Genomic DNA, 17,181 nt, shown 5'->3' on the forward strand with positions numbered 1-17,181 from the left:
TTTTTAATATTTTTATAAAATATTAAAATAATAATAATGATTAATATTTGTTAAAAGTGAAAGTAAAGCAACAAAATATCATGTTTTTTTGTGATCACATTCAAGTAACTACATTTTATCATGCCATTTCATTATTCGTATTTATAATTACCGAGATGTGTAATATATTGGAATACGTGCCTCGTAGATATTATCGCAGACCATTACGATTGTTCGGTTACGGACTGTATAGATGGTTATGAAGCTGCCAGCATAGATGTGAAATTACATGTCAATGTCCGTGACGGTGTGTATTAACTTCAGTGATTGACGATAGAGGGAACGGCGGATATCGGCGTACTCCGCGCGATCGGTTACAGAATTCCGTTCTGTTATCTGCTAAGATTGATCCGCGTAAGATCACGGTATTATCATTTAACTTGATAGCGCGTGCACGAAGGATTTATGCGGTGGTCTCTTGGTGTCTGGGATATATAGTAGCGTATCGTAGTAACAAGTCATATATCTCTCGTCCGCCAGCCTCCAATATGAAGCACGCTGCGGGATTATAACGAATATTTTATGGTAACAGATATGTCCGTTAGTATTGCGAGCCAAGTAAATTATGATCCGTCAGGGGAGAGTTTCGTGTTCGTGTAAACGTGCGGGTTTACGTTCTTGAAGCTGTTTGCAACTCGGCAACGCTGTCACGCGGCGAAAAAATATATCCCAAACTTTTTCTCCGGCCGTAAACGATGTTCGAACGGAATCGCTTCTCTGAAACAACCTTGCGAATATACTTGTTCAAGAAAAACTTGTCAAACTCGTACTCCGACAGCGAAATCGCGGCCACGCGTAGCGAGAGAAATTACGCTTCAATTATCTAAGCCAGAATATTGTCGAATTCGAACACTACATTATTGTACTCTGCTTCTTACAGCAGCATTATTGCGTACTATACTATAATGTTGTGGTATTATTGTTTTTTACAGTAAAATAAACCTAGAATAAAATTCTGATGGAAAGCAATTCGAGCCATGTACAACAAGTAAAACAAAACTTGCGCTAATGTTTGAACTTTCCTTTCAATTTCTGCATGTCTGAAAAACGACTGCGAACCTCGCGCTTAACAATACACATAACAATAGCCAGAGCTGAAACACTGACCGCGATATATTATACTTTTCGCACCTTTGAAGAGACCAGCCGCTTGCTCACGCGAAACGCTTAATTTCGGCTGTCCTATTTCAAAAACACATTGTAATCATTATTACAATATATATTTCGACGAATACCGCAGGTGCAATACTAGCGTGCTGTCTCGCTATAGCGAAGACAGATTGAATACGCCATAGAAATGGGAACGAGCGTCTCGGTTTGTGCGGTTATTCGTCTTCTCTAATTAACTGTGAATTTACTTCTCTGCCCGACGGGCATCGCGCTACAGAATTGCAGGATATCGAAGAAAACTGGAATTAGGCCAGTTATATTACAGAAATATATGTATATATATACCCTCTTCTCCCGCATCTATGTGTACTATGTACGCGTTATGTAGCATATATACTACCATATATACTACATATATACTTGCGCTCGTATCTGATTTAAATTGGATCGTTTCTAAGACCGGAGGTACCTGCCAATTTGCTGAGTCCACAAACTATTTCGCCCTTGCGCGGTTACTTGAGCTTTCTGCATACGAGTTCTCAAACACTAGGTTATTTTACAACCTGATATAAGAGGTCTGTCTGTTAAAATTCTCGAATATCACTCGTTTGCCGAATGAACGATCAAAGGTCGTGTTTTACATAACATTCGTGTGTGAATTCACGTCTAAAAGAGTATCGTGAATTTTTAACATCGCAAAAACATATATTCCACGTAACACAAAAATTATAATAAAAATAACGTCTATAAATAATAATGAAATATTTTTCGTTGATTTCCACACAGGCGAGCGATATATAAATATCTCCTGCGCAATTTTATACGTCTTTTAGTCTTCGATAATATCAGATGTAATTAGTATAATTTTCCTGTATATGATTCTCTCGATAAGAGTCGTGGGATATATTTATGTATAATGGACGGTGTGTTAGCTGCGTGACAAAAATATTTTACTACAGCGGGACATGAAAATATGTTGCCGCTAAGTTAGATTAATGCGCTTTGATATTAGCAACATCAACAAAAATTGTTTTCCACAGAATGTTCGTTGGTGTGTGCCGTTTCCATCTATTATCTTCATGCGATAAACTATATCTATTTTGCTTTGTCTGTTATCTGCATCCTGAAATCTCCACATGACATTATCACGGAGATTTGTAATCATCGCTATTTCGTAATTGCTCGAGCTATGTTTGTTCATGAAAAAAAAGACGTCAACAGAAATTGTCTAAGACGTGAAAACTGCGCGAAAAACTTATCTATGCGAAAGATGCCCTATCATTAGCAGCGTTGTTGCACGCGACCACGCCATTTCGGAGTTAAGAACTATAGTCGGTCGGCACAACGATCAGCGGTCTTAATTGGTTCGCTTCACCTCGCTTGATTACATACGAAGTAATTAAAAGTGTCGCCGTTCTAACTTCACTTTTCGCCAAACAACTTGCCTCATCTCGCGCGCACGCGCGCGCCATTCAATATGCCAAAACAGCTTTCTCCCGAAAATTAAACTCGCTTATACGCAATGTGTTTTCCGTTGTGAATAACAATCATTACATCTGCGCGTTATTACCGCGGCAACGCTATCAAACTATGCGTGCACTTCCAACTTGTGCGCTTTAATGCAGTTTCTGTTATTATACTGCAGGAATGTGCAAAGTTTACTGCACGTCGTTGCGAACTTATTTTTTGACCAAGACGCGCCGAAATTTCAAAGTCAACAGTCCGAAAAAGTTGTACAAGCAGTTTTTCTCTTCGCGACCTTTCGTCGAGATATTGAGCAAAAATTGTTCTTGAAAGTTTCGCTTTGCGGCAGATGCCGGGCATGAAAAAGTTTGTGCCAATTAGGCATTATCTTGTTTGTGGAGCTCGTAGACACTTTGAACGTTTCTTGGACAAAACATCAACTTTGCCAAAACCGATTTTGATCTACTTCTTCCGCAATTAAGTTGAGAGTATAATTTATTTAATAACGGAAAAAAACTAACGAACTTAACTTTTATATTTCAAAAATTATTTACGCGCTAAGCATTATACATTTTTGAACTTACCTGGACAGTGGTCCACTGCTGATGATGTAGTGAGTGTAGTAGAGTATACTACTGACGGAGACGAGCAGAAGCGCTACGACGCAGCGCTTCACCGTCGCCTGCTTGAAGACGCAGCGCGGACCGAAGGCGCCTAATAGAGGAACGCCAGATTCACCCGCGGATATCCTCATCACCATCGTCTCATTCGACGACGTATCTGCGAATGCGACCAACGCTTATCGCCAAGTGTCCACCCTCGAACGATCAGTCAGTTGATGTGTTTGCCTGCGACGCGCAAACACTATTGCAACCTTCTTCAACGAATCCGACGGACGATCCGGTAGCAGATCCGAGAATCGTCGATGATTTCCGACGAGTGTCCTCTTCTGTTCAGTATCAGGTATCGTCGTCGCCATGGATTCGCGTTTGCAGTTTTTCTTTCAACGTCTGCAGCCTGCATTAGATATGGTGTTTCTTGTAAAACGCGATGTGTATCTTTTAAAACGCGTATATGATACGTAAATAATTTATATCAATATTCTCTTATTATCCTCGATCGATAGTTAAACGCAAACTGTAGTTTAAAGTTTCACTTCCCGCGTATCTGTTCTCCGGCGAGGATAACACCGACAGATTCACGTAGTCAAGTTTTGAAATCTCAGCTCGAGGCTACCTCTTGATCCTTTCAATAAAGTACCTTTTGACGAGGTTAACGAGCAGCATCGGACCGGGATCTCTTAACTTTCAATTCGTTGGTCGAACGTTTTCTCCCCCCTACCGACGAAGTAAATCTACTTAGCTCGGCAAAGGAAAGCCTGACGAGCAAATTTCGAGAGGCGATCGTACTCGAGACGAGAAAAACGGATTCAGAGTTCATTAGACGCGCTTTAATCCCGTTGGCGTCGCGCACGTTCCGGGCAACAACGGCGATTCTTTCCGGCTTGGGAGCCTCGATCCAAGCCAGGTCGCAAACCCGATCGGTCCCGGATCAAATCCCCCCCGTACATCTATCGAGTAACATCGATGACGTCTCAGCATCGAGGATCTGGACACCACTTGTTGCACTTTTGGGATATGATCGCCATTTCGCAAGCAGCACGAGATCGCGCCGTCAATAGCGGCCGCCTTTAACCCATCTGGCCAGGTTGTGCCGCGAAGATCAATTCTCTTCGTAGTCTTTTCTTCAACGGCACATAGTCGCGCGACACCGTGTCATTGTTCGGTCCGAATTGCGCGGCAAGAAATCGCGTTTCTCTAGCAGAACGATTGACGCAATGCGCGCGTTGTCTCATCGTCGGCGATTCGGAATCATCCCGTCTCCGAGTGACGTCTCGAAAAAACAAGTGCCGCCGTTCATTCGGCTTTCGTGCCTCGGAACAATTCGCCACGCGAAAGACAGTCAGACAGCCGTGCTTGAAACTTTACATCCGTGTGCTCGCGAATTCTTGCGAGTCTCTTCCTGCTTGCTTACTTGCTCGCTCGTTCGTTCGCTAGATAGTTGCCGTCTGCTTCCGGTGTCGTTGCACGGCGAGCCGGTTCACGACTGAACCATTTGTTACGGCGCACGACCGCCCCTAGACAACCACCTTGGACCTCACGACGTGCAAGCAAACCGGCTCACTCGTAAATTTCGAACGCCGCTCCGTGTCTTCCGTCCGACTCGCTTCTCATTCCCTCTCCTAGTTATCCTCCCTCGTCGCGCTGGCGTTCCCTCTACCCTCTATCTGTCAATTAGGAACGATGTACAGGCGCGACGCTTTCTACGCGATACAATTTTCGAAGTTTATCTCTTTGCGTTGACGTCTTTTCGCCGGAAAACACCACGAATCCCATGATATCGCTCTCTCCTGCAACAGTCAGAACCAGAAGAAAAAGAATTAGAACAAACAAACAAAAAAATAAAACCACATTCGCGATATATTGTTGTTGATAATATCTGCGCGATAACGTTTATAAAAGCTCTTTCAGCCATTAATTTCTATATGTTTGAAACAATACAAGAAAGAGTTTATAGAAGAATAAAAATATCTCTTATATAAATCCTCTTTTTCAGCCGCGATTATTCCAAAATAACAAATCGATATTGACAATATCAATCGCCGCGGGGATAACAACGCAAAAAGGGATGATGTGCGCACGCGAGTCATCCCGGGACGATTAAACAACAGCGGCCAGACGATTACGGCACCCAACAACTCCAATTAATCGACCGTACTACAGCCATAGTGGTGCAACGTTCATCGTGCCACCGGCCTCCGCCCGGGCTAATTTTTTTCTCACCGGTTATACATCCGCCCTCAGCAAGAAGTCCATTAATCAGTCTCTCATCCTCTTTCCCCGATCTCCCTTTTCCCGCCTTTAGCAAGCAGCCCCGCGGCGATACAAACTTTCGTTTTATCTGTTGTTATTCGCGCGAGTCCGTTCGCATCGGACCCTTCCGATTCCGACGAGAGAAGGAACGAACGAAAAATGCGATAAAAGGCGCCAGAGATAAATTGAAAATGAGACTGCGTAGCAAAAAACGCGGAGAAACGTGGAAATAGATAGAATCGATGTCAAGAAGGCCCTCCGGAAGAATATCACCCTCCCGCGCAACTATCTTTCTCCGTATCTCCAGTTACTTCCGGCGTCTCTTCTCTCGGGAGCTGACCCAACATTTTTCTCAGGGAAAATACTGATACCATCTGCAAAGCGCCGAGCTGATTTCGAGAAATCGGACAGACTACGAAGACACCGAAAAAAAAAAAAAACTTGTTCGACAAGAGCGAGGATCCGCGCACGACGACGACATTGGCGTACGGAATTTAATTACACGGTCGGAATGACTGACACGCTAATGGGTGAATGGAGGAGGAGAGAAGCTCGTCAACGCGAACTTTGGCAATACCTTGCCGCTTTTCTATTCCTCCCCGTTCACCCCTCAATCGAGATCCTCCGGTTCTTTGATCCGCTGACGTGTAATGATGGGATAGTTCGCTCGGAATGAAACTCGGCGCGCATGGCGAAACGAGAAAGTGCCCGGGACGCGAATACAACAGCGCGAAAATTGAACAACCGTAAATGTGCTGTACGTGTCTACGTGTGCCGGAGAGGAAAATAGAATGCCGATTCGTCGTTCCTTCAATGTCGCGCGTAGTCTATTACGCAAATAAATTTTAATGCTTACAAGCTTTTTCACTTAGTATATAATAAACTCTCTACAGATAAGAGTATACTAACCTGGAGAACCTATTTTTTCATTATAATTACCTCATTATGAAGAAATATATATGGATGATAAAATAATGTCTCCCTAAATCCTTCACGTAGATAATATCGCGAATGCATTTGGGTGCTTTTTATTTCGCGTTCTTTTAACCAAGCCCGAAGTTATTTATCTCGCTAAACAAAAGCAGTAAATAAAATTTATCCCCGTGACACGTTCCGCTTTTATTTAGATATATGGAAACATCCGTACGGTAAAGTCTCGAGCCTTAATTCCCTCTAGCGCATTCATTCCCGTAATATTTTTCCGTCTTATACGCACCGATGCAACTTTTCCCGCAAACTCGGCTCCGCGCGGAGTCAATTCGTTTATTGCACGGAAATAATTCCTTCGGGGGTTCCTTCCCGAGATCTATCCGGTGTGTCGGGTGCTTAATTCGAGAGACACGTTTTGGCCCCCCGAGAGGGTCGTTAGTAGAATGCATCACGTGCGCGGGATTTAAAGGGAGAAGCCACGTAGGTGGCGCACGGAGATTGCACCGAGAAAGCTACTCGATCGGCACGAAATGATTACGGGCGGTTCCTCCTGATTATTCGTTCGAACAAAACCATCTTTCTTCCACGTCCCCGTCGAAGTATCTTGGCGAACTGTTCCTTCGTTCGCCGAGTTCACTCGCGAGAGAATCCAATTTCATTTCGACTATCTAGAACATGTAATATAATGTATCCGTTTCTATTTGAACGTATTTATTAATACTCTGATGCAACAATTGATGACGTTTCAATTTGCGAAATGCATCCTGTGTAATCAATTCCAATTTCTTGCATCACGTTTGAAGCAAAATTTCGATTGATAAAATTGAAAAGACAAATTTTATATGGTAGAGGAAAATTTTGATATACTGATGCCGCACGAGATATATGACTCGATATTAATATAGTGCACACAGTTTTGTAAGAAGTTCGAATATCAAATACAATAAATGTTGAATGCAGATAAGCTACGATAAAGAAAAGAAAAAAAAAATCAAAGCAATCTCCTTTTGAAATATTTTATTGCATCCGAGAGAGAAAATAGCGTAGTGATCATAAAAATGTTATATCTGTTTTTTTTTTTTTTCATAGAATGATTGGAAACGTGCGTTCCTTTTTTTTCGTAAAATAAAAGGCTGCGAAATCCGCGGGGTTTTCTCGAGGGAATGTTTCGCAAATACAAGAATCCCCCAAGCGAGATGTATCTTTTGAAGATAAGATATACTAGAATTTATCACCTTTGCAAAAAAGACAAAAAAAAACAAAAAAAAACAGGAAAACAACTAAAGAAAATAAGTACCGTTTGTTCTCAAATAGAAAAACCTTTAGATATAAACTTTTATAATAAAAACTATGATATTGCAAAAGCCAAATACACACAAAATGAAATTGTTTCAACATTTTCACAGAATTTTTTACTAGTCTGTGTTTTTTAATATTAAAATACCAAAAATAAAAATTATTTTTCCCGGGTTCTCGTCACCCGCTGTTATCTAAACGTGCTGTACTATCACATTCAAAGCTCAATTTCTCGTGTTTATGAGGTGTTTCGTAATCGATGAGAGACTTGATGTAGCATCACGTATATTAACGCGTGCAGCTCAACTTCCATTATTTCGGTCGAGCAATCTCCGCAGGAATCTCGAGCAAAAGAACCAACGTGCGATGGTCATACGCGCATTAAGAGCAGATATCTTGCTGCTCCATTGATTCTCAAAGTGATAATAAACGAATCGACAGTACGCGTCAAGTATACATGACGGTCGCCTTTCGCAAAATTACATTTTCGAACGCCAGTCGAAAACGGCTGTCAGTCAAAATTTCTGTCGCTCGCAATATGTCACGTCGCTCTCGTGATCCTTGGATTATAATCTATCGCACATAGAGATATTGCTTCTTTTTTTATTCCACGTCGGCTGCTGTATTCCAGGGATGGTGAAAAAACAACGGCCGGAAATAACACCTATAGCGCCCTCCGGCCGGCGGTCTCTCGCTTTCCGGAGCAATTCGTTGCACGTACACACGTACACGCACGCACGCCGCGCGCTCTCTTGTGTACACACGTGAAACGTTCGTGCGTACGTGTGTGTTTTTGGTTAGAGTAGAAGCGTGAAATTAAATCCGAGAAACGCGAACACACATACACACGCAAAACTTACGTGCTCCCCCTACGTGTTGCTCTGGTTGCGTCTGCACACTATGATATTGCGATATAATACAACACAACCGCAACCCAGCATTTCTCCGCAGCTTTTGGTACGAAGCAGACGGTTCGGTTAATATAATATGTGTGTATGTATGTGTGCGCGTGAAAAAAAAAACTAAAAAAAAATATAAACATCGCGCGAACATTAATAAACACCGTCGATCTATTATTTAAGCGTGCTCTATGAACAAAAAATAAGAAAAAATTCTCGCTCGATATATGCAAATTAAAATAAACGCATAGTCGTAAAATTTAGCGACACACATACACACACAAATGACGCGTCGATAAAGTCTAGGATACGGTAACCAGGTACTCGCGTGTGCGAGACATGGGTATTATAACATCATAACACGCGCATATACGAGACATGTGTAATGTAATATCACAATACACACATATCGTTACGCGTATCGCGGCGGAATTAGATACACACGCGCAAACCGACTAACTTATCGTGACACATTTTTGATTGCGCACTAGATCTCGAAATTCCGAATTTCAATATTCCCATTACACTTGAGGGCAACATTGATGTGCGCAGACACGTAGAGAGTAAGAGAAGACACTGGGTCTTTGCTTGTGCAAAGGAAATCAAATATCCTGTCTAATAATTACAAACCGCATGCTGTAAGAAATGAGCGCGTCGTGTAGACGTCTAAGAAAATTAGTTAGGAATTTGCATACTGCTCGCGCGGTGAAAACAACATAATTATACGAATAGGTGTTCTGAGTGTCAAGAAAACATCTGTAATCTATCAAATTGCGTGAAAAACTGTGCGTACACGTATTAAATAAAAAAATAAAATACTATTTTTTGTGTAATTTAAAATAGAAAATTATGTTTTATGTGTAAAAACCACGTATCTCATCTTTAACTCATCTTTATTAAATCAACAAAAATTTTTAAAATAATTTCTCATAATTAACGAAAGTAAATTATTTAAGCGTCTAATAATTTTCAGAATATCTCTACATTATATAAAGGTAATAAAATCAATAAAGTTCAAATGAATAGGAAATTCTGTCAAAAGCAACGACACTAATTCCGGCGTCGCTGTGTTTAATATTAGTCGAGCTACGTCAATAAAAAAAGTCAAAAAAGACACCACAAATTAAAACGCGTAAATAGCACAAAATAATTAAATACTTAAAAGTCCGCGCCTCAGAAGAGAGACTAACTAAGGAGATGCTAACTCAGCGGTTACGGCTCGTTAGATTAGCATGAGGTCGATGGGTGTCGAAGTGGCGCATTATGAGGTAAGATGAAATTCCAACGTACAAGGTGGGATATTGTCGCGGCTTGGTAGCGGTTTAAAAACTGCGGATAAAGCACACCCTCTGCTGCGCATATTAGCTCGACTTAAAAAGCAATTAACTGGTTGACGAGGTGCGCAAGAGATTTTTTTCGTATGCGACCCCGTTGCAATGCGGTTTTTAAGGCCGTTTTGCGTAAACTAGTATGCTTTTTGCATACCTTTCCCTTCTCGCAATTCCCGAATTAACCAAAAAAAGAAATTTTATACATGCGTATAACAGCATCTTTGCTTTCTGGATAGCGTGATGTTACGCAAGGAATTTAATACTCGCTGTTTTCTCGCGTGTTACCACACGTCGGATAGAAAACATTGAATATAATTACGGAAATAATGCAAGATGAGAACAGACTCAAGTCGCGACGATGAAAAATAAAACTGAACAAGAAAAGAAAAAGAGAAAGAGAAAGAGAAAGCGCGCGCGTGTGAGAAAGATGAGATCTCCAAAATATAGCATTTATTATATAATTTTATAACAATTATTTGTAATGTTGTTTATATTTTTATTATTCAGTTATTGAAAAAAACATTTCTTCTCGAGTTGTACTTCATACGTCGAGAGATAAATACAAAATGTAAGATACTTCGAAAATTGTGTTTATACATACACGCACACATATCCACCTTCTGTATTTTATCTTATAACGTAACATATATTGAGTTATAAAAACAAAACGTTTCTTAAAAGTGAAGTTGAATCAAAGTTTATTGCTGTATTATTTAAAAACAAGTTTTTTATCAATTAGCAAACACAATTTTTTGGATCAAGCAAGAGATCGGTTTATTTCGACCGCGTCCGCGTCGCCGAGATACTTGGCGGATTTTATTGTCGCAATTTTGCCACGTTTGTGGTTGCGGCGGAATTTCGTTGGCGTATTTTTATCTGACGCGGCCACAACCGGAGAGCCGATCTGTCGGGCATCGTTGCTGTCATTTCGACGCCGTTGCACACAACGATAGACAGACGCGTACGAACCGGAGATAGAGATATGCACATGCATATCGACGGCGCAGTAACGCCTCTTTACGATCGCTGTCCGCGTAGCGATATTTAAAGCGAGACATTATACCGTTGATATATTTATATTGTTTATTGCAGTAAAATACGGAGCTTTAGAAGCTATTAGAAAATTGCGCAACATAAAATTTGAGATCCACATTAATATATTTGATATAAATTCTACTTAACATGTTATCATTTGTTTATTATTTTGCTGTTTATTTTTGGCACGTTGCCACATGTCGCAAGTTTGCGAGTGCGTTTGAAGTTCGCGAACTGCGACGTAACACGTGAAAGAATGCAAAAGCGACATATCGCTTTTCATACCGTTGACGTCTCACACGCTCTTGAGATCAAGTTCATGTGGCAGACTAACATTTTTTAAACTTGAGAATATACGAGTATTGTTCTTTTTGAAAAATGTTAATGTTTAAGTAACGTATTCATAAATATATTCAGAAAAGAAATACCTATACTTCACTGTCCACGCGTATCTTTTTCGTAACGTATGGAAGAGACATAGAAAAGTATGAGAAAAGAGCGTACGAAAGAGTGTCTCAATTTAAACTTCCTCCATATTCCGTGAGTTATTATTTGTTTCAGTATCAATTTTGTAATTCTGCTATTAGGTACGGCGAAAATGAGAAACTTATTTCCGCGTTAAAATTCTCGAGAACAGAGTAAAGTATGACGTATCGTGTTTTGAACAACAAAACGTTGATCATTAATTAGCGATGTTGCCGGCGGCAACGTTGTAACGTCGTAGCAGAACATTCATAAACGCGCGCGCGACGTAAAACGCGGGTAATGAATGCGTCTCATTTACGAGTCGTTTGAAATTATAATTAAAATTGAAATTTCCTGAGCGAGATAACAGCGAGGATAGAGGTACGATGTATAGTTTCGACGTTACGCTCAGCAGAAATTTTACACAATCGGAAAACTTTGGTCGACGTGAACGAGAAAGCGGTAAGAAATTGCGACTGCAAAATGTCGCTCATAATTTCATGCTTCTACTCGCAAGTTGTTTACTGCGAAATCAATATCATTCGCGTGTCTTCGCGCGCTTTAAAATCAAAAAATTACAATGCAAAATAGACAATTGTTTCGCGCATGTGAAACACGCAAATGTTGTTCCTCGTTGTGAACATCGTCATTTTCGCGAACGTGTAAGTGCGTATACGAACGCGTCTTTGTTGGATTATTGCTCGCTCGTCCCCTCGTTTACTTTTCGAGTGCTCCTCTCGGCGAGTACCGCGCGTCTAATTACGACTCTGTATCCGCTTACAGAAGTACTTGTGCAAACACGGAAGAGACGTTTGCGCGCGCGGGCGCACGCAGGAACAGACGAGGTTATCGACGTCGTTATTAAATTTGCCAGAACTACAATATTTGCATGGCGATTAATATTACTGATTAATATTACATACGGATTAGTAATATAGCAACTCTTTGGTATGCAATATTGATAATAAACGATACTATTTGTCAGTGTAATTATATTTTGATTAGAGGATGCGGTAATATTTGTTATTTGCTGTATGGTCATTTATAGTTTCCCGTATTACATCTAATTCATATTAATTCTAATTAATTCATTTTCTATGCAATTTTCGACACAAGAAAATCTATATTTTAAATTACATAATTATATTTCCTGTATATAATTAAATATAATTGTTTTTGCAATAATTTCTTTAACTTCTGTAATATACTTTTTTATCTTTACTGAATACGTGCGCTATACATTCTCTACGCGCACTATTTTAAAAAGAGATATTATAATTTTCATATCATTATTTACAAAAAAACATAGCGGGCGAGTTATAAATTGACAAAAAGCATTTTCAAAAAATTCATTAAGCACTTGCGCGCGACAAGCACTGCAAGTACATGAATATTGCATGAAAGTTGCGCTGCACAGACAGAATCTCGGACAAATAACGAGAATATTTTGCTCCTCGGAAATAAACTGCAAAATATTTCTGATACATGTGGCATATTATCGTCCGGCGTGTGAGGTCTTGCATCTCTTGCAGTTAATGGTCGGTAAAGTACGTTTTAGTAAAGTCCACTCAGGCACACGGCCGATAGGTAGGTACAGTACGCGTTAATTATGGTTGTAAGCTGAAATTGCGATCATATCGACGTGCCGGCAACGCTGTTAACTTGCCACGGCGCTATGTAGTCGTACGTTGTACGTGTTAATTCGATGTTAACATCTGTCGTATGCGGCGACTTGTAGACGATGGAACGCCCGCTACGATATTTGCACTAATGATGGCACCGTAAAACGGAATGTTCCGTGAAACTGATGTATCACGATTTATGATAATTAAATTCACGCGTTACGTTTGCACGCGCGCTGCGAAACAAGATAAAGTTGTCGCATCAGAGAATTGCGCTAATTCTAAAGATATATAATATTTTATTACTGTTTTTTATTAGATTACTGTTGACTCTCTCTTTTTTCTCGCGTTGGGAAAATTTAATTCTTATCGCGTATCAAGCGAACTAGGCGTGAATTCAAAGTGAGCAATAGTGAATTTATGCGCGCGACAGGTTTGCTTACCAGTTTGCGACAATAACGAGCTATTCGACATCAATCAATGCAATTCGGTCGGATCTACTGAAACGTTCGAATCGACGCATAAACGCCCATCGCCAGGTAAACACGTTTCAAGCTTATTTAATATATATACACGGCAATTTAATAGACAGTCGCGCGTTGATTGGCACAAAGCGATGAGAGTTTGCACATTAATATACGCTGCGTATAATCGCGTAATCGTGTGCGGTTATGGAAATAAACGTTTTCCCATACATATGTATCTCGGAAAAACCAAAGATTTTATTTTTGGTATCACATTCGTCAAAGTTTTTTACCACATTGGATGCCATTGTTGAATTTCCCGAAGGAAATTTCATAGTGGAAACTTTTTACGAAAAGAGAACAGAGAAGCGACTCAAGGAAAACTTCAATTTCAGTGTAACGGTAAATTTCGTTGCGTGAGCGATCTCGTTGCGCGACGTACTGTAGAAAGGAACTAGCTATATATATGAGCGAAATTCACACCACTCCGCGTCAAAGGCATCGAAATGCATTTCTTAAAAGGGAATGGCCTATTGAATTTCGCTTCGCGCGGAGATCTTAGAGACCGGAAGTTGTAGAGTCGAAGTTCGATTCTCGGATGATGCACGGTTCCCCTCCCTGTTTACCATCCCGAGGTTCCTCCCACTTGCCACCGCACACTGTGTCCCACAACCGTGATGCAATACACTTTCATCCCTCCAGGATCACTACCACCACCACCACCATCACTACCGCCACCATTACTGGCGTATCTTCGACCCTCGTCTCCTCCCGCTCTACAGTTCTCTTTTTCGTTTTGCTTCTCGGCATTCCGGAGTTCACCTCGTACACCTCCGCTTCGTTCTCAAACTTCCGCGACGCGGATTTACGGTCTCTCGTCCACCACGTCGTCGCTTAAAGCTTTGTCGGTGTCGTTGTCGTCGTCGTCGTTGTTGTTGTTGTTGTTGTTGTCGTCGTCGTCGTCGTCTTTATACCCGCAGGGTATTTTAGTTTTCGCGGATTAAGCTACTATGTATACGTGTGCGTGCGTCAAAAATAAGACAGAATTTTGTTCCGTGCAAGCAACTATAATAAATCCCTAGCCTGACTTTTGATTAACATTTAAGTAGTTTGTTCAAACTTCAAAACCACATTTTTCTAAATATAGTAATTATAACGCCATTTGGTTTACACGAATGCGTATAGAATATCTGCCTGGAGTGCATGATGTATATATTCGCTATCAGTCTCTTTTCAGATATTCAAGTAGAGCGTGTGTAGTTCAAAACTAAAAGAGCCGTATTAAAATTTATAACTGGGAAAGTAGCTTAATCTCTAGTGTATGCAAATGAGTGGAAGTGTATGCATAAATATATGCACGAGGTATTAGTACTTTAACATAAATACGACGCTCTTTATTCTATGACGCGGTAGGTTTAATATTCACAAGCAAATAAAAGCAAATCTATCTCTCTTCCTTTCTATACATCTTTTATTTCGAATTTATAAAAAAAAAAATACTGTGTCTTTGAAATTATAAAGCTGCAGCAGTTTAGCGATACAACCTTCTGAGATTTATTTAAATCTCTTGCGGCTTTATTGTCATCGACTGAACTAACGTCGGCAACAATGCGTCGCATATTGATAATGCGTTATATTTGCATTGTACCAAAACAGAGTAACAACATGAAACATGATTACGATAGAATAACGCGTACATTATTATCATACATAATAACCGCAATAACGTAATAATCATGCGGTATCATAATTAGTTGTCACACATATGACGATAACGTATTGTCATCATTATTATATGTCGCGACAAATGTGTTCACACTAATTTCAACAGAGACAAAAAACATCAAAAGATTTAATCGACGTTCCGTTCACTGAAACAATCTTGATTACAATTATTGTTAAGTAAAGTATGAACTTTATGTCTTTTCCGATAACGTCTATATACGATTCAAGTACATAATCGATCCTCGCTCAAGAGATCGACCATTATCGTTTATTGTGTCGTAAAAGCGACGAGTTCGTATCGAGAAAAGATTTCGATAATTCCCGAAAGTTATCCCGTTATCGTGAGTTTAAAACCAGTTTCCATTAGGATTGGCTCTTGCCGGATCGTTTGTTCGAATTACCGACCGATATACCGCGTACGTAACAATTTATGTATGTTATCTTCAGAAATAATCGCGTGTCTTCGAGTATAAACCAATCGAACTATTGATTCTACAATAATATATGATACTTACGGTCGCGAGTGTCTGTTCGTATTCGAAGAGCAAGATAATGACCATTATTTTTTTAAAGAGAAAGAGAGAAAGTTAAATCCGCAAAACAAAATATACAAAACCATAAATATGGATATATCACTTTGTCATTTTAAAACATTCTGATATTTTTTGAATAACGAGCGAGAGCAATAATTTTAGATCTCTGAAGTTGGTTCCGTCTGAGAAGACGTATTCGTAAAGACCATTTTTAATAATGCCAGGTCTCACATATCGCGAACCGCGTGGATGCAACGTTTCACAGCGTAACTGAGATTTTCTACATTCCTCTCTCGCGCGATATATCGTAGTTTTCATAAACGTACGCTACCACATTTTTCTTCATTTGTGCTGATGATCCGTGGAGTATTAAAAAGATACATTGTGGCGCACGGCGAAGAATTGACTGCGCGGTTTGTTGAGATAATATCGCAGTTGCAACGCGTGACTAATTGCAAGTGCAAAGAGAAAGTTTGTAGAAGCTGGTGCAATATACATAGACAATAATGTGCACGAAAATGACTTCTCGCACCTCTCTAGGGATTTTCTAAAAAAGTCTGAATCTATACTTGCGTCATTCAAAGTGAGTTTATACCAAGTAACACGTTCGTTCCAGAACATTACACGCTTGTCAAACCAGTCGATAGATCGATTGGAGAATATGATTGTGGAAATTATAAATAATTACAACGCGTTATTCTTACGTAATGTAACCGTCTTGTGCTCGAGCGCGGCACACATCCTGGTAGCTGTGCAATAGCGACGTTTTATCGGATTAAATACAGATAATATCTAAATTCCAATATTTTCTCGCTCATTGGGCACATATAAATTTTCTCATTTTTTTTCTAACAAAGACGGGAGAAACATTTTAAAATTATCATATAATAATCGATAAAAGATTTTCTAAAGCGCAAAAGACATCTATTTTTAGAATTACTACTTAACGTCGAGCTACAAAGTGTGTTACGTAAATGTTCTAATAAAACTGGAATTGTGGACATTAATGTTATTCGAATTGTTTCGCGCACTCTTATATTTTATCGTAATAATCTGGTAATTTGACTGTATATACGGGTATAATTGCGAACCGCGTTGTCATCGATGCATATTTAATGCTGATTTATGAACTAATTTTATTGTAACCTTATTATAATCCGTCGGACGGAAATGTTTTTATATCCCCTGGGATAAGTACCAAATATACGTCAATTAACGATTAATTCGAGGAATAAACAGTGATGGTAATGATCAGACAAAACCGGTTTAATACTGTCTGGATATTACAGCAAGATTGGATTTTCACTTTTACGCGTCGCGAGAGAGAGAGAGAGAGAGAGAGAGAGAGAGAGAGAGAGAGAGAGAGAGAGAGAGAGAGAGAGAGAGAGAGAGAGA

The 17,181-nt window shown here is 40.0% G+C and overlaps 1 protein-coding gene across 1 annotated transcript in view; it reads right to left on the reverse strand.

The window, feature by feature from the left end:
- Positions 1 to 17,181, reverse strand: part of LOC109852720 (bifunctional heparan sulfate N-deacetylase/N-sulfotransferase) — a 111,993-nt gene that overhangs the window by 73,408 nt on the left and 21,404 nt on the right. The window contains exon 2 of the mRNA XM_020424150.1: positions 3,198 to 5,023. Coding sequence (XP_020279739.1) covers positions 3,198 to 3,373 — 176 coding nt within the window. The 5' untranslated portion in view covers positions 3,374 to 5,023. The remainder of the gene's footprint in view (positions 1 to 3,197; positions 5,024 to 17,181) is intronic.

Source organism: Pseudomyrmex gracilis, unplaced genomic scaffold (assembly GCF_002006095.1).
Source record: "Pseudomyrmex gracilis isolate BER0280 unplaced genomic scaffold, ASM200609v1 scaffold_34, whole genome shotgun sequence".
NCBI classification, from domain to species: Eukaryota; Metazoa; Arthropoda; class Insecta; order Hymenoptera; family Formicidae; genus Pseudomyrmex; species Pseudomyrmex gracilis.